The 25,037-nt window shown below is 41.0% G+C and overlaps 1 protein-coding gene across 5 annotated transcripts in view; it reads right to left on the bottom strand.

The window, feature by feature from the left end:
• The window catches only part of DGKH (diacylglycerol kinase eta), a 267,234-nt gene that overhangs the window by 105,628 nt on the left and 136,569 nt on the right, over positions 1-25,037 (bottom strand). For 4 of the 5 annotated variants that reach the window (XM_075918953.1, XM_075918954.1, XM_075918955.1 and 1 more), the window contains one exon: positions 263-367. In XM_075918953.1, the coding sequence (XP_075775068.1) occupies positions 263-367 (105 nt within the window). Of the gene's footprint in view, positions 1-262; positions 368-1,531; positions 1,708-25,037 lie in introns of those variants that run through there. The other variant, XM_025185297.2, reaches the window with a different exon arrangement.

Raw genomic sequence — 25,037 nt, 5'->3', positions numbered from 1 at the left:
GTACTTAGGAGCTCCATATTTATGCTGGAAAATTCAATGTGGACAAGTATATTGAAAGGAGACTAAAAGCTACCTCAGAACAAGAGCATAGTACCACAAACTGAACTAGAAAAATAAAGGTTCAAAACTGATTAACCTAACAGGTTTTTCACACTCCACAAGACTGTATGTCTTGGTTTCTGTGTACTGTAGAGCTTAGTATGTTAAATCAATATTTATCCTGAAAGAACAACAACATATATTGAAAGGGATATTATCTTACCTCATAATGTTCTCTGGACTGTACAGACTTCAGTGAGCTGATCCAGTCCTCCATCTCTTTTCTGTTCTCAGCACACAATATTAGCCTCCGGAATGGAGTTATTATCTGAAAGAGACTCCTCAATTTAATGATTCTGAATTTCATAAATAGGAGATATCATTACAGAATGCAACATCTGACAAGCCAATTTTTCTCTGTGATGATGCGAGTGAAATGCACACCCAAAATCTGTATGATTATGAAAACCTAGAATATCGATGAGCTGTGTTTTTTAAATCACTATCTTAAAATGGCAACATGAACTTTTCCCATTTTAAATTCTCTGGATTTATATCAGGATTTCATATAAACCTTTTAAAATATATACATTGATGTCTCTTTTTCAGCTCTTTATTCATAAGTAAATGTAAAACTCCCTGTGAAGCTCTAAAATTGCTAATAAATCTTTCTATAAATTATTTTAAACAGATGTCAGTTCTATTTCATAACAACATTATAGCAACTGCAAAATCTATAATTACTGTAGACAAAGACAAATCATATTGATAAACAAAAGACAGAGATTCATAAACATTCCCGCATTTCTCACTCCTACATGGTGATGACATTGTATTTACATAACTGTGGTAACCAAATATAAAAAATTGATTTATGAGTTAATATAGGAATATGCCTACACAAGCTGTACAATCAAAAGGTACCAAGCAAAAAACAAATAGCTCAAACCCTATGCAATGGTGCCTATGCAGTGCTTCAGTGCACTCCTGGACCAGGTTGATGTTGTGCAGGGTTCAGTAGTCTGGATTTAGATCTCAAGGCACTGTGTTCATCTTGAAATCTGAAGACTGCTGAATCTTGTAGATTCAAAGTAAAGGCATTTTTTCTTCCCCCACTAGTAGATAAATAATTAAAAATAACAGCAAGGAACCAAAAACTATCAGCTAACTCCCACAGATATTATTTTGAGCACTGCACTAAAATAGATATTGTAGTTGCTTTGAGAACAATGAAGGAATTTAAAATAAAAATCGAAGTACTAACAGGAAGAGTCATTTGTTTCTTCTGCCAAAATAAAAAAACCCAACTAAAACAGTGTTCAGTCTGGAGATAGATTTCATTGTCCACCGCCTACATTTGCAAATTATCTAAGTAAAAGCATAAACCACAGGAAAACTGCTAATTTTCTCTCACTTGGTGTTATAACATTCTTGTAACATTTACAATACATACATTATTAATAAGTAATCATTTGCAACTGTTTTTACTCACACGGTCACCACCAGATATCTTCTGTTCCTGGTTTGTGCTACACAGTTCTTCATTAAACTGAACTGCTCTTTTAATATATCTGACAAGCAACCTAACTGAAATACAGCAGACTACAAGTCACATGGAAGGGCAGCACGAACCTTTGAGCTTTTTTTTTTTTTTAATGTACAAGCTACACATGAAACTGAAGGATTCCACTCTGTTTTCTATTTCTTTCAGTCTTTGTTTTTTGATAAAAACCAAACTGTCTACTTCTTTCCTCAATAATAGTTAATGCAAAGAGCAATGCTTCTCTCATTAATTAAGAGCCAAATGGATGTTTTATTACTTCAAAATGTTTCTCTATGACAGCTCATCAAATGAAGCTCAAAGAAGCCATTAAACCATAATATGATCCTGACTCCAACAACAAGTGCCAGGCTTCATTAAACTCCTAGTTTGTACAAATACTTCCCGCAGCCTTTATTTCCCACTATACTGTATGACATCATAATACAAATACTCTTTTATAGGTTTAAAATAAGGACAAGCCTGTTTGGATCACACAGCTAGGTCAGAGCATTTCATGTCAATTTCTGCCTTTTGACTACTAACAGACAATAGTGAAACACATTTAATCTGCAAATACATTGAACTACCTTTGCTCCTTAAAGTTCTTCTTAGGAAAGCCTTGATCATCTTTCAAAAAAATATAGATCAAATGCATGTATTACTGATTTCTTATCTTTAGTAATATCATTTACATAAAATCCTGTAATTGAAAGAGTCAAAAATTCTCTTTGCCAAATAACTAATATGTATAACCATACCAGATATTCCTATAACAATGTGGATTTTATTTAATATTTGTTCAAATCAGTTCTAGGAGGTAGTAGCAGAGTCATTAAGTTATACAACTGATGACTACATATGACTGTTAGATAAATTATTATTAGAGCTACTAAAATAAACTGGAAAGTTGGAAGAGCCCCACATATTTGTAGGTACAGGACGTATATGGCTATGAAGACTAATCTACTTGTATTTTTTCTGCTTCACAAACATCCAACAAGCAGCTTCAAGTTTCAGTCTGGTTATTGTAAGGGCCAGACATACAAAACAAAAAGAAAACAACCTGATGTAATATGAGATTAGGGATGAAAAATCTCGTTTAATTGGTTATTTGGTTAAACATATTGTTTAACTGGTTAACTGATTAAAGGGAAAGGGGGGAGGGGGAAGGAGTGTCTGGAGCAACCCCTGTCTGTGGCAGGCACCCTGCAGTGCTGGAGCAGCCCTCTGCCCCCAGCAGGCAGGGAGCTGCTCCAGCACCCACTGGTTAACCGGTAACACATTCACATTTCTATATGAAATAAAAATACCCATTCTAGAATAACATTGAGCTTCTGACCTCAAACCTAGAGAAGCAATGAAGACATGAGTTCAGGTTCTTTCCATTTTTAAGGGATTCTCCTGAGATGACAATGATCTTACAAATACCCCATCCCCACTCTTTTCCATTTACATTGAAGGCACTTCTATACAGAAACACTCACAAAAAGTAAGTTGAAACAACTACATTTAATTAAATTCAAAGTGCATTAACACTCTGTGTGGATGTTTTAATTGAGAAATATAGTAGTCTTAGTTCACTTTATCTTCCATGATCTAGTTCTTTTTTTGAGCCTTGATATAATCTTGGCGTTCACAACAAATTCTGGCAAGTAGCTCCACAGGAGAGGGGCTGCTGTGTGAAGAAATAGTACTTTGAAGTAGGAATAAGAGATCCTCCGGAAAAGGGCTTTATTCCGGAGGATTGCGCCAGTCTAGACGCTTTTTTCCGGCTTTTCCCCAAGCCGGAAAAAAAGCGGCGGCCATGTTTATTTAAATCCCGCGGGGGATATTTAAATCCCCTGCGGATTTCCCTATTCTGAAGTTTGAAATTGACATGCCTCTTCCGGAGAAGGAGCCAATGTAGACGTAGCCCCCTTCAGTGCCCCAGAGTTGCAATGTCTCACTGACTGAAAAGCCTAAATCTCAGAGCCCTAGGCTACGCAAGGGAATTATTTCAAAATAACAAGCAGAGGGTCCATATAACCAAGCCCATTATTTCAAAATAACTCCTGCTTTTCATGAGGAATAACACTTATTCTGAAACTGTTAATTTGAAATAGCATTAGTGTGGACGCTCAGCTGCTGTTGTTTCAAAATAATTGGTCTCCAGAGGCCTCTCACAGCTTTACTTGTTGACAACTCCAATGCTCCCATTCTTCTTCAGAGTTTAAAGCTTCAGGCAGAAGGGCTTGTGGCACCAGGACAGCAATGCTAGCTCCGTGCCACACAGCACCCTTCACTGGAGCCATGTCAGACCCCAGGACTCCTTCTGTGCCTCCCATGGCTGCCAGCACTCCCGCAGCACCCTCTGATGCCATTGGCCAGGGACAAAAGATGGCACCGGCCTGGATTAGTGCAGAGATCCTGGACCTCACTGAGGTCTAGAGGGAAAAGACCAACATCCAATATCTCTGCACCAAGAGGAGGAATACCGACATGAAGAAAGGACACGTGGATACTGGACCAAGTCTGAATGAAAATAAAAGAACTCCAACAGACCTACACTAAAGCAAGGGAGGAAAATGGTCATTCTGGGGTGGCACCACACACCTGCCACTTTTATGAGCAGCTGGATGCCGTCCTGGGAGGGGAGCCAGTCACCTCTCTACCTCCCCATCGCCTTTGACTCCAGACAGGACATGCTCGTTGTCACCCTCCACGAGGGTGGGGTTGTGGAGGACGAGGAGGAGCAGGCCAACCAAGACATCATGCCTGCCAGCCAGGAGCTGATCCTCAGTCTGGAGCTGGTTTCATCCCTTACCCCCCCAGATGTCTCCCAGGGCTCAGACAATCCCAGAAAAGGCAGAATAGTTATTTCAGGAGTTATTATTTTGAAGTAAGTTATTTCAAAATAATTTCCTAGTGCAAACATGCCCAGATGGGGCAGTAATTGGAGAAGGAGGTGGTATCATAATAGGCTCTTAAAGCAGTTGTGAGGCACCACATGGGGCAAAGAGTGGTTGCGGATGAGGAAAAGGAAATGTTAGAAGCTGCAAATAAAGGATTAAAAAACAATAATAGGAGACGAAAGAGTAAGTGTTCTCCCCTTCTGTAAGGGTTTCAAGAAAAGAGGATTTTCACACAGGCTGATATTGGGATTTTTGAAGTTTTCTAAAGCACGCACCTAAACACATACCCCAAGCAATATATATACTGTGTCCAATTCCTTGGAAATTGGAGAGTCATCTTTTATTCTGCCAGTCTGATTTTTCACCTAAAAGTACCGGGATCAAATTCATCCCACATGTAAGGAGGTGAAGTGTCCATTAAATTCAGTTTGAATTGCACCTGCTTCTACCTGGGCTAAATCCAGCCATTGGATTCTGTACATTCCTCAATCCAAAGTGTTTATATTATAAAAGATAAGCTAAGAATTGTAAAATGTAATAGAGATTATCAATTTAATTTAATTTTTTAAAATAGCATATTGCACAATTCTTCAAGGAACTTGTTACATAAGATTCCCAAAGGCCTTATGTATGACTCAGTTTCACAATGCCACAGTGGAGTGAGGTTATCATTACAACGTCGTGCTTATATACAAACACAGACTTTAATCCATTTTCCAATGGTCATTGTTCATCTTAAGTCAAAGGCCTTTATAAGGTAGATAATTTATAATTCATAGACTGTAACCCATGTCAATGTATGTAGATTAACTGGTTCATTTGGCCTCTGAGATGGGGTGGAAGCACTAGATATTATCACTACATATTTCAGACTGAGTTTATATAAAATGATGTCTAGCATATTTACACACTTCCACAAAATACAACATAATATGATATTGTAATTATACTGTCAATACAGTAGTAAGAATGCTAACTCTTTGCAGGTCTTCTGGAATTCTGAATATGATTTGCAGTTTCCCACCTTGGTGTGATCATACTCACAGCTTAATTTTTATTGTCTTAGCCTATCCTGTCTTAAGAGTGATCGTAATACCATAAAACTACTGCCATCATAGTTTTGAAACTTGGTATATCAGGAATGCTGACTGATTAAGTAGTAAAATTAAAAACCAATTCAGAAAGCACAAACATGGCATATGCTAATGAAGAAATTAGCTGTGTATAGCTCAGAGGGGATTACAATAGTGATGGCAAAATATTAAACTTCTGGGAACACGATATTTATATTGAAAAGCTTTACAATGCTTTACATTACTATTAGTAGGCACATTACACTAATATCACTTAACATGGCCAATCTTATTTATTTAATATTCACTATAACAACACTGATCACAAGCAGCCTGTTTGTTCCTTATATGGTTGTCATAATTATTCTAATTTAGCAGTAGTTCATTATTAAATTGATGCTTAAAGTGTTACTATTATATTTAATATTCTCTATTTGTACTAGGAAGAGGGAGAAAACACATTCATCATTCATTCCCTTGGCACAGGCTGTCACAGTTAGTGGGCTAGCTGCACACTGTTCTGTCTCGGGAGTCTCTCTGAGTACATCTCCTACAGGCCTGAGGCCTTAACATATTCTGGAATTATCCTGGGATGACATTACATAATTCATCTATCCTCAGATCAGAACCTCAATTATAGCCCCCTGCTAACTAACTATAACTTAGTTAGCAGGTCCAACAGGGACTGGACTTTGCCAGGATTCCAGTTTGGGAGGCTGTGATAGAATATGTTTGCAGCAATATAAAAATGGCTTCTTCAAAACAAAGCATGATTTATTTTGCCCAGAAGGTATGCAGCACTTAGAAATGTAGACTTAAAATAACTAAGAGTCCTACACACATATTTCCTTAGCTAAGCTGAGCCTTTTCACCTATAGCTCAGGAGGATCTGGCTTATTCCCATCTTTGAGTGGGGAGAAACAGCATACATTGGTCAGACTAGTCCCTATGTGCAGAGACAGATTAAGGTTTCCTTGGGTCTTAGGCCAGAATGAGTGAGGGAGCCCTCCACTCCCACTGCCTGTTCTGCCCCTTTTCCTGGGCCCTCACCTGTTCCAACCTGCCCCTCTCCCGCAGACCCTTTTCCACCTCTCTTCCCCCTCCTCACTGCAGCCCAAATCCAGAGGAGCTGTCACTATGACACAGCCCCAAGGACTGAGAGTTTCTCCACTCCCAGGGCCACAACAGAGGTCTGGGTGCTGGGGCTTCCCCTGCCACTCCCCACACCACTGCGAAGGATGGTAAGTGTCATGGATGGTAAAGGGGCAGGGCCCCAGGCATCAGGAGGCTTTCCCCATCCTGGAATTGGGGGTGGGGCTATCACCATCCTGGGATTGGGGGCTACTGGGGACAGAAGTGCTTCACTTTTCCCCCTGCTGCTGATGGGGACAGCAGCTGCTGGGAGGTGAGGAGTCTTCCCCCATCCTGTGGCTGCTGCTAAGAAGCGAGGTCAGGACATGGGTGCTTCTGGGAGCCCTCCAATTGGCTGGGGCAGTGACTAATCTGCTACCGCCTCTATCAGCCACTCTGTTAGCCTTTTCACTGACACTTTCTGGCTAACCTCTGACTAAATTCCCCCCTCTCCCCCAATCTTTAACATATCATGTGGTTTTGATCTCCAGATTCTCAGCACCAGCAAACAGCCCCATTGCCACAATCTGGGCTGAGGAGCTCCTCTTCACAGTTATAAACCTTGCTATAGTTTAAGGGAAAGATTCTTATCTAGGCCATTCATTTTTCTTTTCCTGGGTTTCTTGATGAGATAAATAAAAGGAGGCTATAGAAGGGTGTTAAGCCTATGAAGCCAGGCAAATAACAATATCGAATTAAAGGAGGAAACAGATTAAAAAAAGTAATACAGACATTTTTCCAGTTAGTGTCACGGCCCATGTGGATTTGTAAAGGTAAACCACCATACAGAGTCTGAATATAGCATTGGATAGATAAAAGCAATGATTGTATCCATTCTAGCCATACAAAACACAGAAATATCCCACTGATTTTTTCATTGTATTAGGGTGCAATCGTTCAGGGAAAAATAATCGGCAAATATCAAAAGTAAGCTCTAAAAATGCTACTACAATAAACCATATCTCTGTTTCTCCGCTCCAGTATAAAGTTTCTCTACGTTCTGAAAAGACTAGCCTCAAGTAGCTTAGGAGGCTTAAGTGAGAAGCAGGAAGCCTAATGGTTAGAGCAGGAGATCTGAAAATGATTCTTGCATTCTTCTTAAGAGTCTGCCACTAACCTACTGAATGACCTTAAAAACTGAGTCATTGTATAAGTATAAAAATATCCCTTAAATGAGTAATTTTCCTTATCTATATTACTTACAGCTCATTTCTCTCAGCTGACTAAAGGAAAACAGATTAGAGAGTTTCATTTTTTTTAAATAGTTTAATACATTTTCTTTCAGTCTCTCAAGGTATGTCTACACTACAAAGTTAATTCGAACTAACAGACGTCAGTTCGAATTAACTTTGATAGGTGCTACACTAGCGCTCCGCTAGTTTGAACTTAATTCGAACTAGCGGTGCGCTTAATTCGAACTAGGTAAACCTCATTCCATGAGGACTAACGCCTAGTTCGAACTAGCTAGTTCGAATTAAGGGCTGTGTAGCCACTTAATTCGAACTAGTGGAAGGCTAGCCCTCCCCAGCTTTCCCTGGTGGCCACTCTGGGCACCACCAGGGAAACTCGTCTGCCCCTCTCCCGGCCCCGGAGCCCTTAAAGGGGCACGGGCTGGCTACGGTGCCTGTGCCAGGTGCAAACCTGCCAGCACACAGCCAGCAGACCCTGCACCTGGCACGGCTCGAGCCAGCCACACACTGCCACCCAGCCCTCCGCCTCTTCCCGGGACCAGGCTGGCAGCTCCCGGGAGCCTGCCCGAGTCCGCAAAAGGCGGGCGTCCGCCTAGTCTAGTGCGGAGATCGTGGACCTCATCCACGACCTCTGCACTAGGCCCAGGAAAGTGGCTGTCTAGGGAAGGATAGCTGCCAGCCTGGCCACCCGGGAGCAGGTTTGCATGAAAATCAAGGTGGTCCACTGAGACCCCCGACCCTGAGCCCTGAGCTTAGAATGGCCGTACTGGGTCAGACCAAAGGTCGATCTAGCCCAGTAGCCTATCTGCCGACAGTGGCCAACACTAGGGACCCTGGAGGGGATGGACCGAAACAATGACCAAGCCATTTGTCTCATGCCATCCATCTCCAGCCTTCCACAAACAGAGGCCAGGGACACCATTTCTACCCCCTGGCTAATAGCACTCCATGGACCCAACCTCCATGACTTTATCTAACTTCTCTTTAAACTCTGTTCTAGTTCTAGCCTTCACAGCCTCCTGCAGCAAGGAGTTCCACAGATTGATTATTTGCTTTGTGAAGAAGAACTTTCTGTTATTAGTTTGAAGCCTGCTACCCATTCATTTCATTTGGGGTCCTCTAGTCTTTCTATTATGGGAAGTAATGAAGAAATTTTCTTTATGCACCCTCTCCACACCACTCATGCTTTTATAGACCTCTATCATATCCCCCCTCAGTCTCCTCTTTTCTAAGCTGAGAAGTCCGAGTCTCTTTAGCCTCTCTTCATATGGGACCTGTTCCAAACCCCTGATCATTTTAGTTGCCCTCCCCTCTCCCACCCTCTCTCTTCCCCTCTCCCACCTCCTTTTCCCAGTTTCCCTGAGTTTTATTCAATAAAGAGAGTTTCTATTTTTGAACACACATGTCCTTTATTTTGTACATCAGGAAGGGGGGCTAGGGAGTGGTAAGTGGAAGGAGGTGAGGGAGGAATGGGGTATGAGCCCCCGATGGGGAGGACTGGGGTGGCTCTGTGGGCTTCTCGGGGTGGAAGCTCTCCTGAAGCCCCATGATTGACCCCCGCTCCGGATGGCAGCCTGCAGCAAGTGCAGCCGGGCTGATGGCCGAGTGCTGTGATGTGCTGAGTGTGGGCACTCAGGGCACTCCAAGCCAGGACTGCTTTGCAGCGGGGAACCCCTGAGAACTGTCTGTCCGGGGTGGGGGTCGGGTCCCTTTAAGCACAGCCCTCGGCTAGCCTGAGGCAGCAGCTCCACGCTCTAAGTCCTAATCTGATGCCCTGCCGGCACTGCTTCCAGCCATCCTTAACCTCAGTTCAGGGTCCACTCAGTGTGGACATGCTAGTTCGAATTAGCAAAACGCTAATTCAAACTAGTTTTTAAGTCTAGATGCACTAGTTCGAATTAGCTTAGTTCGAATTAACTAATTCGAACTAAGTTAGTTTGAATTAGTGCTGTAGTGTAGACATACCCTCAGATATCAGCATAATACTAGGGTGCAAAATGTAGGGAAGGTATTTATTAGTTTTAAAAAAGGTTGCATTAGATTTTTTAAAAATCACAGCTATATTTAGACTGACCTCTGGTTTTGTAAAAATGTGCTTTTAAAAAATGTAAACCACAGTTATTGGAAAGTATCCTTACTTTCCATGTCAAAGACATAAAGAGGCCACAACTCACATTCAGTTCCTTCACCGGTAAGAATTCCAGAGGAGCAGGACACTGCTTAGTGGGGAAGAAAGGCAAGTAGTAGAATCTGTGTGGACAACACCTCTCAAAGAACTACAGTTACTATAGGCTAACTGTTATATCCTCTGCATGATTGTACAGACAGATTCTACTCTGGTGACCAACAAATAGTTATCTTGGTGCTGCGACTTTTTGTGAATTTTTTGACAAAACTTTTTTCCATTGGAAAACAATGATTTATCAAAACAAACTATTTGAGAACAATGGTTGGTTTCAATTCATTTTGCATTTCCAAAAAATATTGAAAAAATGTTGAGATTGTTAAAATGTCTTGTTTTGAAATGATCTCACCAAAAAAGTTTCCTTCTCATTTCAAAACGACATTTTGAAATTTAAGTTTATTAAAGATTTTCATTTTTTTAAATGTAAAAGATCACATTGAAAACCAAGCATTTTGCAAAATCTGTGTGTAATTTTTTTGACCAATGTGGAATGGGAAAAAAATTTAAATCTTGAAAATTCTCACAGGGAAGAAACCCCTTTCCCTCTCAGCTTTAGTAGAGGTCTAGCTGAGAAATGACTCTCAGCTGGCCCGATCAAAACTAGCAAAGATGCTATAAAAGAGAAGTGACATCACTTTGTCTCACTTCCCCCACAACTCAACACCTAGAAGCAAGAATCCTGTGTACTGAACATGTGTAACCCGCTTGTACTATCTATCAGGGAGGAACACTGCTTGATTCAAATCCCAGTTAGTCTATAGAACGTGGACTGCACATTTATTTTATTTCTTAGGTAACCAATGTTGATCTCTATGCTTATTACTCATAATTACTTAAAATCTATCTTTGTATAGTTAATATATCTATTTTATGTTTTATCTAAACAGTGCGCTGTGGTTGAAGTGTTTATGAAATCTGCTCTGATTATTAGAGCTGGGGTATGTCCACTTTTCCTTTGTAGAAGTGGCAAACTTAATGAACTTACACTAGTCACACTTCTGACTAGTGCGAGATAGGGGGAGTGAGACAAAGTGATGTCACTTTTCCTTTTTTATAGCTTCTTCCAGGTTGCTGGAAAGATCTATGCTCATGAGCCCATTGGTCAAACATTCTCCATTGTATATGTACTGTTTCTGAGACTTTCCCACTGCATACAGATGCTGGGCTAGTCATAGGGAGTCACAATTTCCTTTACTAGGCCATTAGTGCATCTGGCTACTCCACTGTTGTTCCTGAAAGGTTGGTTGTGGATGTTCTCAACCACGCAATGTATTTCAGTAACACACACATAGCAAAACTTCATAGTTTCACATACAAGCACCTACAATTCAACAGCATATTAATGTACAACAGATCAAGATTTTAAAATTATACCTCACAAGGTATACTTTGTACAAAATATGACAGTGATGAATATGGAGTTGCAGAGTGTTGCTTCGAGGCACAGATATTATCGGTAACAAACAAACAGATAGCAACTAACAATAGAGAGGCACATGAGCAGCCCATATGCAACATGAACTAAAAGCTGGAACAACCCAGCCTTCAGCTAGAATGGGAATCTGCCTCCAGCATGACAGAAGGAGGTTGGATATCTGGAGAGAGATAAATCTATACTTTACTATTACTATTAAAGGATTCTGGCTCTGATTCAGCAAGGTACTTAAGCACATATATGAACATTAATTCCATGAAGCTGCATGCTTTAAGTTGCATACTTGGTTAAGTACCTTGTTTTACTGGAGCCCTTGTTGCTAGATTTTGTAAGTGATCATCTGGCAATTCTATAAACATTTCACTTTTGGTTATGTTGATAAATACAGGGATGATTTTTAAGAAGAAAGAAAGGGGTGTTATATGATCTGGAGGATGTCTTTAAGTCAGTGGTGGCCCATCAAAGTATCTTTGGCCCACGAGACATTTTATTGGCATTGATTGACTGAAGGCACAACCTCCCACTGCTCCCACTGATTGTGGTCACTGTTCCCAGCCAATGGGAGCTTCAGGAAGCAGTGGCCAGCATCTCCCTGTGGCCCCCTTTGCCTGCATTTGACTCTTCCCATAGTTGTGATTAGCCAGGAATAGTGAACCGTAGCCACTGAAAGCTGTCGGGGGCGGTGCCTGCAAATGGTCTATGTCAGCAAAATGTCTCAGGAAACTTAAACTGATTACCTTGATAGGCCAAATGTGGCCTATGGGCAACAGGTTGCCATCCACTTCTTTAAATAGTTTTGCCTTTATAAAAGCATAGAGAAAAAGTTCTGCAATGTCTCTACAATGTACAGCTCCCAATAAAAGCATACCTATTGTATTAACTGGTTATATGCACAAACAACATAAAATCACACACACAAAAAGCGTTCAGAAGCAGGTCCCTTTTAAATAATCTACAGCTAAAAAAAGCCATGCTAAGAACCTCAGTTACTTGACAGGGAGAATAACCTCTTCTTCTTCGAAGAGTGTACTTGTGGGTGCTCCACTTTAGATGACTGCACAGCATAAATGGCCCACAGGCCGTGAGTTTGAGATCCCTGCCTTAGTGGATTTTCCCTGGAAATTTCATAGTGTGGGCCACAACCTTTAATACTGGAATAAAGAAATAGAATAATAAAGGTGTGGAGAAGGAGTTAATTGAAAAATTGTATTTTTAGGTAAATAAAGTGCCATAGTATAATTGGTTTCAAATCAAGTAACAAGACTTCTCTATCATAAAGAGTTTCATTTGCAAATCTCTTGCCTTCCTGGTGTGGGCTTTCAAGTTGTGGGCAATGTAAACACCTCTGTGGGATGTATGACTTGCCAAGGCAGCAGACATAGTGGGAGTACCCATTAGAGATTGGAATAGAAAGCCTGCAGCTAAGCCAGAGTTTAAAACTCAGAGAGCTAGACATGTCCCTTAAAGAAGTGTTTTTCCCCTGGAGAGAGAACAATTACTTTACTTTAAAGGGTAACTGGCAACTGTAACTTAATATAAAGAATTGTTTTAATAAAAAGGAAGTAAAATAAATGGAGAAGTAAAAGTATATGCCAGTGGTTGTCAAACTGTGGTCTGCAGTCCACTAGTCGTCTGAGGATGCCTTCCAGGTGGTCCATAGCTTGAGCTCTTTGTCTTCCACTGAAGTCAGTAAAGGTGATCGAAAATCTCTCAAAGAGAGCAGGGTAACACAACCTTTGCCTGTGAACTCTTCAGGTCAAAGAAGCTCATGTAGGTTTATAACAAATCACATAAATGTATGGCACAAAACATATGATGTTGAAAACAGTAATACTGCAGTGTAATAATAATTCAGCTTTAATGTTTGCAGAACTGCTGCACCAAGCAACAACTTCAAATGACTCATATGTACTTTAATTCAATGACCTATTTATTCATGGTAAAAAAAGTGCAAACAGGAAAAAAAAGACGTATTTCTCCCCATCTTTTGTTAAGTATCCTCAGGTCATGAATTAAACAAAATATGAGCATAACCTTTCATCTTATTAGTATTTGAGATACAAGTTGTCTCTGATGTGGCAGCAGCTTAGCTAATAAACAAAAACAAAATATTTCAGGATACTGGGTAAGAAGATGTAAGGTACTGAATCTTCTCAATCCCCAGTGAAATCAATGAAAGTGGAATCTACTTAGCATCACTTTAAGAGAAACGTAACTCCTCACAAGATCATGTCTCCTGTATTTAGCAGAATGATTATGCAAAATCATGTAGTTCTATCAGACTCATTTGACAGTTGGAGCACATGTATTTCCTTGATAACAGAATTTTACCAGTCACCAAAAAGTATCTCAATAGAATGTCTTATAAAAAGGCACTTTTTGAAACAGATATAAAAGTGTGTTCAGTAAATACAGGCAGGAAAAGCTGCTTCCTATAAATATTTATTTTTTTCTTATGTGTTATACACCTATTAAATGTTATAAAACATACTACAGTAAACTTCCGATAATCTGGCACCTTTAGAACCCAGGGGGTGCCGGATTATCAGATATACCGGACTATTGGAAGGGGGGGCTATGAGGGGTCTGGGGTAGGGTGGGGTGGGGAGAATGGGGGGACGGCGCTGAGGGACCAACCCTGCAGGACCCCAGCTGCTCTGCCCCAGACTTCCCCAAGTCAGCCACTGCTGAAATTGACCAGCGGCTGACTCGGGGAAGCCCGGGACAGAGCAGCTCCAATTGTCCAGCTGCATGGAGCACTTCCGGGTTCCAGGTGGTGCCGGACTAGCAGGAGTGATGGACCACTGGATGCCGGACAACTGGAGTTTGACTGTATATTGCATTTAAGCTATAATTATTTTGATAATGTCATGATGTATGTCTGATATTTATTCAGCTTTTTGGCTATAAAGTAAGTTATAAATGTATTGAACAGAGAGGAATCTGACTCTTTAAAGAAATTCTGTAGATCATTAAACAGATCTGTTCATTGTAGAAGTATGATTTCTAGTCTATTTTATTTGAGATGAAGAATGTGGTTTGTAATAATTGTTGATTTATAAAAGAATTCATGCAATTTTGTGACTATGTCAGATTTTTATGTGACTTGACTATGTAGTACAAGAAATCATGCAGCAAGGTCAACTTTCTGATATTGTTGTGTTATTTGACATTCTGCAAGAGGATCCATGTAGTACTATAAGGGTTGGCTTTAGTTAATCCCTTTGCAGGGTCTGGGCCTTATTTACAGTCAAGAACAAGCAGTTGGTCTTAAAATTGACATAGGAATTGCCATGCTAAAATTTACAAACAGAATAGACCATCTAATCCAATATCTTGTCTCTAGTAATGCCCAACTACTAAAAAAGGAGATTTACCCCAAGCCACTATTTACATCTGTCACAAACCAGCAATTTTCTGCATATCATCTTATTCCATGAATATCTACTCTGTTCAGGTCTAAAACTGCTATTTCAGCTCTTATTTTTGCCTATATTTTTAAAAGTGATGCAGTTGTTACAGAATTACAGGTGTCTTCTCTTAGCTCTCTTGGGTGAAAACCCACATCTCTCACCTTGTCACATAAGACTTTAAGGCTAGATAGCTTCCTGGATTTCTCCCAGTGGAGAAAGGCAGCCTAAAAAAGGCCAGATTCTTTGCTTTGTTTTCTCTCTGAGGGTTATGATCAGTATATTATCTAGAGTTATAAGTTCCCATACCGGTCCTTCTAAACAAGCATATTTATTCTGAAGGTAAATCATTACAGAGAAAATACATTAAAACAATAAAAGAACCTAAATACATACTAAACAGCTTACCAGAGGTTACCCGCAACTCCAGTCTAAGGCTCTGGTAGATTTTAATCTTTCAAACCCCACAACTAGGTCCCCCCAACCTTCCATGGTTACAAGTTCATCTGTCTTAGATTCACAACCAGGACAAAGGCTGGGCAGATCAGCTGGTTTTTTGTACAGGCAGTTCTTGACTTTATGACATTCAACTTATGACAAATGGCAATTATGAGTTATCTGAACTGACATCCTGATTCGACTTAAGACACTGGTTTTGACTTTACAATTCTCAGTCCCACAATGGAGTGGACTGCACTTCCAAGCTAAAATGTTTTAATTTATTATGCAATTTTCAGGAACCAATTGTATCTTAAGTCCGAGGACTTATATAGCTCAGGCCTTTGATCTTCTGTAGCATGCAATCGAGAGGGTTGCTTCAAAAGACAAGGTTTTGCATAACCCGAGTAGGGAAATTTGTAATAACCTATCCCTACAGACTGTCCAGAAAATCCACTTAACACCTATTATCCAAAAGTCCATATTTGTCTGTCACATTTTCAATAGTCTTTCAAACTCCCACACACTTCTGAGGTCTCATAGGTGGCACATATCCCCATTAAGAAAGCTGTATGCAATTCCAGTCCACCTTAATATATAAACTTTACACAATAACACCTTCCAAGGTTATATCAGGCAATTACCATATTTGTCACAACTATGTGAAACATAGAGAAGGTAGTTGCTGTACATTGCTATGCTCTGAGATTCTAATTCAGTGACATATTTAAGCATATGTCAAAAGGTGTGTCTTACACTGTGCCTGGTGATATGAATGGCAGCTTGTATAGATGCATCTGTACTGGCTGTACTCTATTAGTCACAAAGTGAGCTTCAGCACTGGCTGTATAAGTGAGTTCACAGCAATGGGTTTGTGCCCCATGCTGTGGCATAATCTCTGCTATTTTTAGAGCGCTAACCAGAGTACATGAGTTCCCATTCACATATCCGGCTTCACTATAGGTGTACCCAAACTGATGCATCGGAATATTTGCACACTCTTCCATATGTTGTTGAATCTGTGTGCAAATCAACACACAGTATGAAATCAAGCACCAACCATTTTACTTTTTGAAACAGTAATGTATCTTCATAAGAATAACATTTGCCTGTATTTAGAGATCACTGTTTATCAAACAGTAAATACACTTAAACCTCCATACTCCGGGTATTCCTAATCCAGGAACACCTGTTGTAGAGCCACCACTCCTAGCCCCAGGAACAACAGCAGGCAGAGCCATTTCTCCTGAGGCTTTCCCCTTCAGCTCCTATAGAGGTAGAGGGTGGTCCAGCGGTGCATGGAGCCATGTGGGCCTCCAGGAGTGGGACAGCAGGTAAGTCTTCCTTCCCCTCATGCCCAAACCCTGCAGCAACCATCCTGGCTTGACAAAATCTTTAATCCAACATTCACTGTTTCCCAGAGTTGCCAGATTAAAGAGGTTCAAGTATATATTCATCCTTTATATCAAGACATACTTAACAAAAACTATTTTTCATGCAGAAACTGTTCTAGAAGTTTCGATATTTTTTCCAATATTTTTACTGGTATTTTATCACAATGCTTTTGTTCTTTGTTTTACTCCATCTTAGTATATGGATCTGAAGAAGGATGAGTAGGACAATTTAAAATAAAAAATTTCCAAAGAATGAAATTCAGTAGTTGTGGTGCATTAATGTGTAAAACACTTGTGACTCACAATTGTATTGACTGCCTTTACAGAGTAAGATAAAATGAGACAAGGAAGGAAATAAAATGTATATAAATCTATATTAATCTCTTTACTGATGTAATTATCTTTATGTCTTTTTTAACATTTTTTTTAATTCTGCAAAGTCTTTTTGCCCATAAAGTTATTAAGTTGCCTGTGACCTGCTTAAGAGAATAATTGTAGAAAACAAGATCCATGAAAATATTACTAAATGAGGCTATTCGGGTAGCCAGTGTCTCAAAAATCTGCTAATTATTTTTTCTCTTCCAAAGTACTAAGCTTTCATTGTAATAGCCCTATTCCCATGGAGTTTGTCCATGGATTTTAGCTTCACTGCTCAAATGCTTTATTGCTTTTTCATAATGAAACTTAGAGCTTCACTGTCTCCAGGCACACTAGGGAAGGAGACAGTCAGCATGCCATGTCTGACCTAAAAATGCATAATCTTGAGTCACATCCAAACCCATCAAAGCATCTATAGATTGTATAAACGGGTGCATTACTCTGAAGAGCTTCCAGTTTGATAACATTTTTAATCATTATTGGGAAAAACATAAATATTAAATGGAGTAAAACATGCAAACACATCATCAGAAGCTTATACTAATTCCTTCTATAGCGTCCATTCTTTGCTGCAACATAATTAAATTGCTATTTCATTGGTTTGTTTTCAAAACAGCATGAATATAGGAAAGACTTCATAGGTTAGTGGGACTGTAGCTCAGATCAACAGCAATCAAAACCCGCTATTATCCAGGGGCTATTTAATAATCTCTCAAAGAGCAGGCAACCTAAATTACTAGTAGACTACAGTCAGGTCTCAGTTACTAGTGGCCTACAATCACAAAAGACATTAAGTGACACCCTTTACAGCAGTCTCTGCAGAAAGGCCAAGAACTAAATGAACATGGAGAGTGAACTATCCACTCATGGGTGAGTCATGCTGTTGAAGCTTGAATTGTTCCCAGCTATGTTTTACCTTGTTTTGATAAAGAAAGGGTTTCAGTCTGCAGACAGTTACCCTGGGACCAAAAACAAAACATACTGTAATGTAATATGGAAGTGTTTAGATGTTTTGGTTTTAAATTTTAAAGAGGCACTCACTCATCGACCCTTTTCATAATGGCACAGGACAGAATTCAAAAGTTCACAGGTGGGGAAAGCCAACAGAAATTCAAATTCTTAAATTAGTCTTTTCAATGAATATTGCAAGCAATATAATCCATTTGACTCTAGAAAAACTGGCATGCTGATGGTTGGCAGAGAGATTTTTGTTAAATTTCTTTAAGTTACTCTAAAATAAATCATTTATTAAAAATCTTCCATGTAGCTGCAAAATTAAACTATATTAAATTCACAATTCTGATTTAACATAGGCTAAATATGAGCCTCAAGGTCTGTTGAATACCCAAACCCTCTGCCCCCCTCTTGTACCAATATCCCCTTCAAGATTTGGTACCACAATTTCCTGCCCCAGATCACAATCCCCTCTTACCTTAGGTCACATCCCAAACCCCTGCACTCCAGTCCCCTGCCCTACGCCATAACTGCCTCCTTCATAAAACTCCCTTCCAGACTCCAGTCTCTCTCCTGCACCCCAGTCCCTGCACCCAACCTCCATCCCAGACCTCACATCTCCTCCATTAATATCACGGAAGAGTGAGGCCCTTGACCACTTTCCAAAATCTTAGTGTGCCCCTCCCTGATTAAAAATTATTGCACACCTCTGAAGTAACACTTTTTTAGACATCTAAGGGTCTTTCCCTTTCAGAAAGCTAAAGGAAAGTATTTATATTTAACACAGATCATCAGGGAGAGATTTCCGATCCATTTTAGACAAGCATTCAGAAAGCATGTAATGATACTTTTGTTCCTTTTGTATTTCCTGCTTACAAGTCCCAAGTAGGGATGTTAAATTTAGATTAATTGGCTAATCAAGTAGTCGATGCAATTTGGCATCAACCACTCGATTAGTCAATAAAGGTGCCTCTGTCTTTGAAGTGTAGCAACAGTGCCAGGGCTGTTTCTACACCTCAAAAGCGAAAGCCCTGCAGGGAGTACAGGGTCAGTAGGGGGTGAAGCAGAAGGGCAGACACCTGCAGGGGAGGGACCCGCACCAGAGGAGAGAGGCAGGGCAGGTATGTAGACGGAGGTGTTAGAAGAGGGGATGAGGGGAATAGCTCACCTGATCAGAGTGGGGCTACTGGAAGAGTGGGCACAGGAGGGAGAGAAGGGCTGGTTGCAATTTAAGCCCATTGCTTCTCATCCTAACCTCAGAGGCCAAGGAGAACAATTTTTCTTCCTCCTCATTATGATACTCTTTTAGATACTTGAAAGCTGCTCTCATGCCCCTTTTCGGTCTTCTCTTTTCCAAGGTAAACAAGGCCAATTCCTTCAGCCTTGCTTCATATCTCATATTCTCTAGAACTTTCATCATTTGTGTTGATCTTCTCTAGACTTTCTCCAGTTTCTCCATGTTTCCTGAAATGTGGCGCCCAGAACTGAACATGATACTCCAGCTGGGGCCTAATGTAGATGGCTCAGTCCCTGCCTAGGGGATATTAATTTCCAATCCTCCCGTTTATTCTTTTCCTAAGCCAGGAGGGCACCGTAGTTCTGATGGGGGCTCTGCAGGAAGGCAGCCCACACTGCTCCCTGCCTGAAACCTTGTGCAGGCATTAAACAACTGTCCAGCCCACCCTAGAGGTGACTGCATTTCAGCGTGCCTGAAGCAACACAGCACCAGCAATGGACAAGAGAATGGCTCCCGGGCATGGCTTGCTCATGACTGCGTCAGTCCCATTAGATGGGCCTCAGCCTCTTTTCTTCCCCACCCCCGCTTTGCAATGGGGCTGTAGACTCTGGGGGGAAAGGGGTGGAGGCAGGCAGAGTTGTCTCCCTGCAGCAGATGTAGACATGTCTCTGTATTAATCATTCTCTCATTGAAGTTTTTAGCTTTGTAGTGAGTCCTTTTACATGGAAACTTTGTATTAAGTCTTGGTAGATAGTCCCTAGGACAAGTGAGGCAGAGACTGTCCCTGTGGGGTGAATGAGGTGGGAATGGATAAGGTGGAAGGTAAGCACCTCTGGGCAGTTGCAAAGGTTGGAGAGGGGGATGGAAGCCAGATCCAAGATCAATGAGCCCTGGGAAGTGGGCCCATTGAAAGGAGACTTGACCTGTGGATGCTTTGGGGGTCAGCACACAAGGGCCTGCTTTGGGAAGCCCCCTCTTTGGAGGTGAATGTGGCAGCATTGAGACACCACCCAGAAGCAGGCGCCACAGACACTAACTGCAGATTCATGGGACAGCTCTCACAGATCTTGCACATGCATAAGATGATAGATCTGCAGGAGGGGGGGCAGTGGCGTAGCAAGGGACCCAGAGAGGTCAGTTGCCCCTGGGCACCATGCTAGGGAGGCTCCAATTTAATCCTATTCTGCTCCCCCGTTATCCCTTCAGCTCACTGCTCCTACTCCGCCTGCCACCAGCAGCTGGAACCTCCTCCCTGCCTCTCTGCTCCAAGCCTGACCCTCCTCCATCTCCACTGATGGGTTAGTGCATGCAGGAGACCAGCCGCAAACTGTAGGGGGTGGGGGAAGATGCAGTACAAGTTCCCCTCAGCTGTGCACCGGGTTCGGAGCCGTGCCACATGGCGGCGGGGGCGGGGGAGGCACAAATTTTTCCTTTGCCCCCGGGCGCATAACACCTTCGCTACGCCTCTGCTGATGAGAAAAAAATTGAAAAAGTGGATTTGTTTAGTCAGAAGAAGAGAAGACGGGGTAAGAAGGCATGATAACAGTTTAAAGTACAGGCAGTCCCCGGGTTACATGGATCCGACTTACATCGGATCCCTACTTACAAACGGGGTGAGGCAACTCCGCACTAGCTGCTTCCCCCCAGCAAACCAGGGAGACGCGAAGCTAGCGCTCCCCCCAGCAGACCAGGGAGACGCGGAGCGGCTTCTCTCAGCAGACACCTCAGCTTGAGAATAAAGGACTGAGGGAAGTGAGGTGTGGGAGAATAAAACTGAGCTCTGGAGAAATGTTTGGCTAGAGTTTCCCCTACAATATGTACCAGTTCCGACTTACATACAAATTCAACTTAAGAACAAACCTTCAATCCCTATCTTGTACGTAACCCGGGGACTGCCTGTACATAAAAAGCTGTTACAAGGAGGAGGGTGAAAATTATTCTCCTTAACCCCTTAGCAAAGGGCTTAAATTTCAACAAGTGACATTAGGAAAAACTTGCTCACCATCAGAGTAGTTAAGCACTGGAACAAATTTCTGCTGTAATCTGCATCATTGGAGGCTTTAAAAAATAAGTTAGACAAACCCCTCTTAACAAATGCGCTAGTTATTACATAGTCCTTGTCTGGAGTGCAGGAGACTTAACTAGATGACCTATTAAGGTCCCTTCCAGTCCTACACTTCTATGATTCTATAATTTTAATAGCTTTCAAAAGGCCTTTGGCAAAGTCTTCCAGAAGAAGCTACTACAGTAACTAATTAGTCATGAGATGAAAAACAATGTATTGTCAAAGATCAAAACCTGGCTAAGGGGCAGAAAACAAAGGAGCGGGAATAAATGGTGAGCTTTCATCACAGCAGAAAGTTAACAGCTGGGTGCCCCTGTACTAGTTCTGTACTAGTGCTGATGTTGTTTAATATCATTACTAACAATTTGAAAAGTAGCTCAGGAAGTAAGGTGGCAACATTTTCAGATGACAAATTATTTTATGTAGTCAAGCTGAAGAGAAAAATGAGGAACTTCAGAGGGACAAACAAGCTAGGTGAATGGGCAACATGATAACAGATAGAGTACTTTGTAGATAAAAGCAAAACAATGCACACTGGAGAAAATTTTTTAAACTATTCATACATTTTTAAACTATTCTAAATTAACTGTGGCATCAGTGAAACAGTTCAGAGACGACCTCTACATAATGTGCAAGTGCTGTCAAAAAAAGAAAAGACAAAAGAAAACAAAGATGTATAAAGAATGGGAAATAAAATAATATGGAAAATATTATGACCCAATTATACAAACCAATAATTTCCCTTTATCTGGAGTACTATTTGCAGTAGCGGTTATTCTGACTCAAAAATTATAGTGCATAATTTGAAAAGATTCAGAGAAATCTGGGAATATTTAGAAAGCAGGTAAATGAGAAAGAAGGTGATAGAAATACAGAAAATAATAAGTAGTACAGCTATAGAAAACTGATGGGTGATTCTGTTTTCCATGTTTTGTAACACTGGAAGATGGGACTGATCAATAACTGAAAACCAGCAAATTTAAAACTGATAAAAAGAAATAATTTTTCACACAGTATTAAGACTCTAGAACACCTTGCCACAGAATGTCATTGAAAAAAAAAATCAAAATTCTAAGAAATAAGACATCTGTTGGGATAATGAGAATATCCAGAATACTAAATAACAAAAACATTGTACGGGATATAAAAACTCTTTCTTCAAGGCATTTCTAATTTTGTAGGATACAGACAATACTTCACAGATTACCCCACATCTACCTACTTTAAAGTTTCTTGCACCTTCCTTGGAAGCATCTGATGGCGGACATTGTCAGAGGCAGAATACTGGACTGTATGTCTGATCTAGTATGGCAATTCATATGTCTTTAGTAGAGATAGCAGTACAAAATATGGTTTAATTATTTCCTTTATTACCCACAGAAGTGACTAGACAGCAGAACTAAGCTACTCAAGTTTTTCACATTACTTGATGATTTAGAAGAGATAAAGGAAGTGAACATTTATGGTTTTGTGGGTATGTGCCAGAAGGGTTAGAAGTACAACTTTACAGCTCACAGCTAAAACTCATACCCTACTGCTAACTATCTTTCAGTCACACCTGTTTTGGCAGGTTATATCAGAACTAAAAATTTTCCAAACATCAGTTAGGTCTAAAAATAGGTGCTATAGTACATGGTGCCTGAGCATTTCACATAATGTACTAAGCTAGGTGGATTTGCAGTAACCATAGCATTTTACATACACCTGTAGATCAATGACTGAAAATACATATGGTTAATATTTATATGCATTTTAAAATGCTTTGAAATTATTTAATGTACTTTTTTAAATACAGAAGCAAGGCTGTGGTAGACACTGAAGACAAAAGTTATATTGTCAAAACTTGGAAAAGATCACTACTTGAAATAAGAGATCCTCCGGAAAAGAGCTTATTTTCCGGAGGATCGCGTCCAGACTGGCGCTTTTCTCTGGCTTATCTACAAGCCAGAAAAAAGCGGCAGCCATGTTAATGCAAATGCCGTGGGGGATTGTGACAGGGCACAGGCCCCTGCACTGGCCCTTTTAAGAGCAAACCATGGCCCGAAGCAGGGTCTGGGAATTTGGCCCCAGCTGAGGTCATGTTAGATGATTGGGGCCCAGCTGGGAACCATATAAAATGATGGGCTGCTGCTCCTGTAAAGGGGGAAGCAGTGAGAACCTGGCTGGGGAGGGAGGAGGAGGCTCCCTGGAGCTAGGGCAGGGCTGGGGAAGGCCAGGCAGGGCTAGGGGAGCTCTGGCCAGCAAATCCTCAGACTGCAGGGCTTGAAAGAAGGCCCGATGAAGGAACATCGACCCCCGGAAGGGGGGCTCAGAGACAGACTTGGGCACTGCCGGAGGGCAGTGTGGCGAAGAGGACGCCGCAGCCGGGAGTAAAGAGGGGAGACACCACCCCAGAGAAGGCACCCTACCTGCCAAGGGAGCCAATTCCGGAGGACAGACGGCAGGGGGTTATGGTGGTGAGTGCGCCCCCCCCTCACAGGGATATTTAAATCCCCCGCAGATTTGCCTATTCCAAAGTGCTACATTTGCATCCCTATTACGGAATAGGGGCCAATGTAGACACAGCCCTCAAGTGTTGCAATTGACTAGAGTCCCACTGTTACCTCTTGGAGAAAACGTCTCAGTGTCTAACAGAATTGAGAGCCATTTGCAGAATGATGACGTAATTTTCCTGAATAGAGATATGATATTAATGAGGCAGCTTCCATTTTCCCGGTTCAAAAATCCAAGTAGAGTTAGGACCCAAAGAAAAGAAAGGCTAAATTGGACACTACTCCATTTCCTGTTTGGCTATGGGTATAGGAGTCTGATACATCCTAATGCCTTCCCCACAAAAAGAACAGCTTGTGTTTTTATTAGACAATCTTTCTATTAAACGGCCACCGTTCTTGTCCATCTGTCTGTCATGGGATTTTCAACTTTCACACACACATGTATATACATATACAAACATATGGTTGTGCATTGTATTTGTATTGCAAGGGTTGAAAGGGGCTCTATAAAGTTCTGGAGTGGCTTAGGAATAGGGCATGTGCCTGGGGAGAGCATGGTGGTGGATTCAAGTTGAGCCACCCTGGGAGCAGTCTAGCTCAAAATATATAAGCATATCAAAATGAACCTTGGAGTTTTTACTACTTGAAACAGATTAGATTTAAGACCAAAAAGACAAATATAAAAAAATATATAAAAAATCTTTATAAAAAGACAATCTTTCTAAAAGTGCACCAAAAGACTAAAAATAAAGTTTTAAGCTAGCAATTTAGGAGAAAGATTAGATGGCTAAATATGATTCAAGCTAGTTGCTGTTAGCCATCCCATCTTTCTCCTAAATTGCTATCTTAAAATTTGATTATATTCCTCAGCTTGTATTGAAATGATAAATAGAGATACCTCTTTACCCAATAAAGAGTAATGCCTTATTGAGTGCTCCATTCCACCATGGGGAGAGCATGGGAGTTTTTACCCTTCATTTCACTGCCTTTACTAACATTAGACAGGTGGATAAGGAAAAGGGAAACTGTGAAAATCTCTCTATATAAAAATTTTTCCTGATGGACAACAGAATGTTCCTGCAAGGCGACAGAATGATGTCATCATTTCATTAGAGTCAACAGGCTCTCTCAGCGAAGCGAAAGCGGCCAGAGAGAGGTGGGCAGGTGAGCGCAGACTAGTTT

This window comes from Pelodiscus sinensis, chromosome 1 (genome assembly GCF_049634645.1).
Source record: "Pelodiscus sinensis isolate JC-2024 chromosome 1, ASM4963464v1, whole genome shotgun sequence".
Lineage (NCBI taxonomy): Eukaryota > Metazoa > Chordata > Testudines > Trionychidae > Pelodiscus > Pelodiscus sinensis.
Note: the sequence above shows the minus strand (reverse complement) of the source record. Positions and strands in the feature narration are given on the sequence as shown.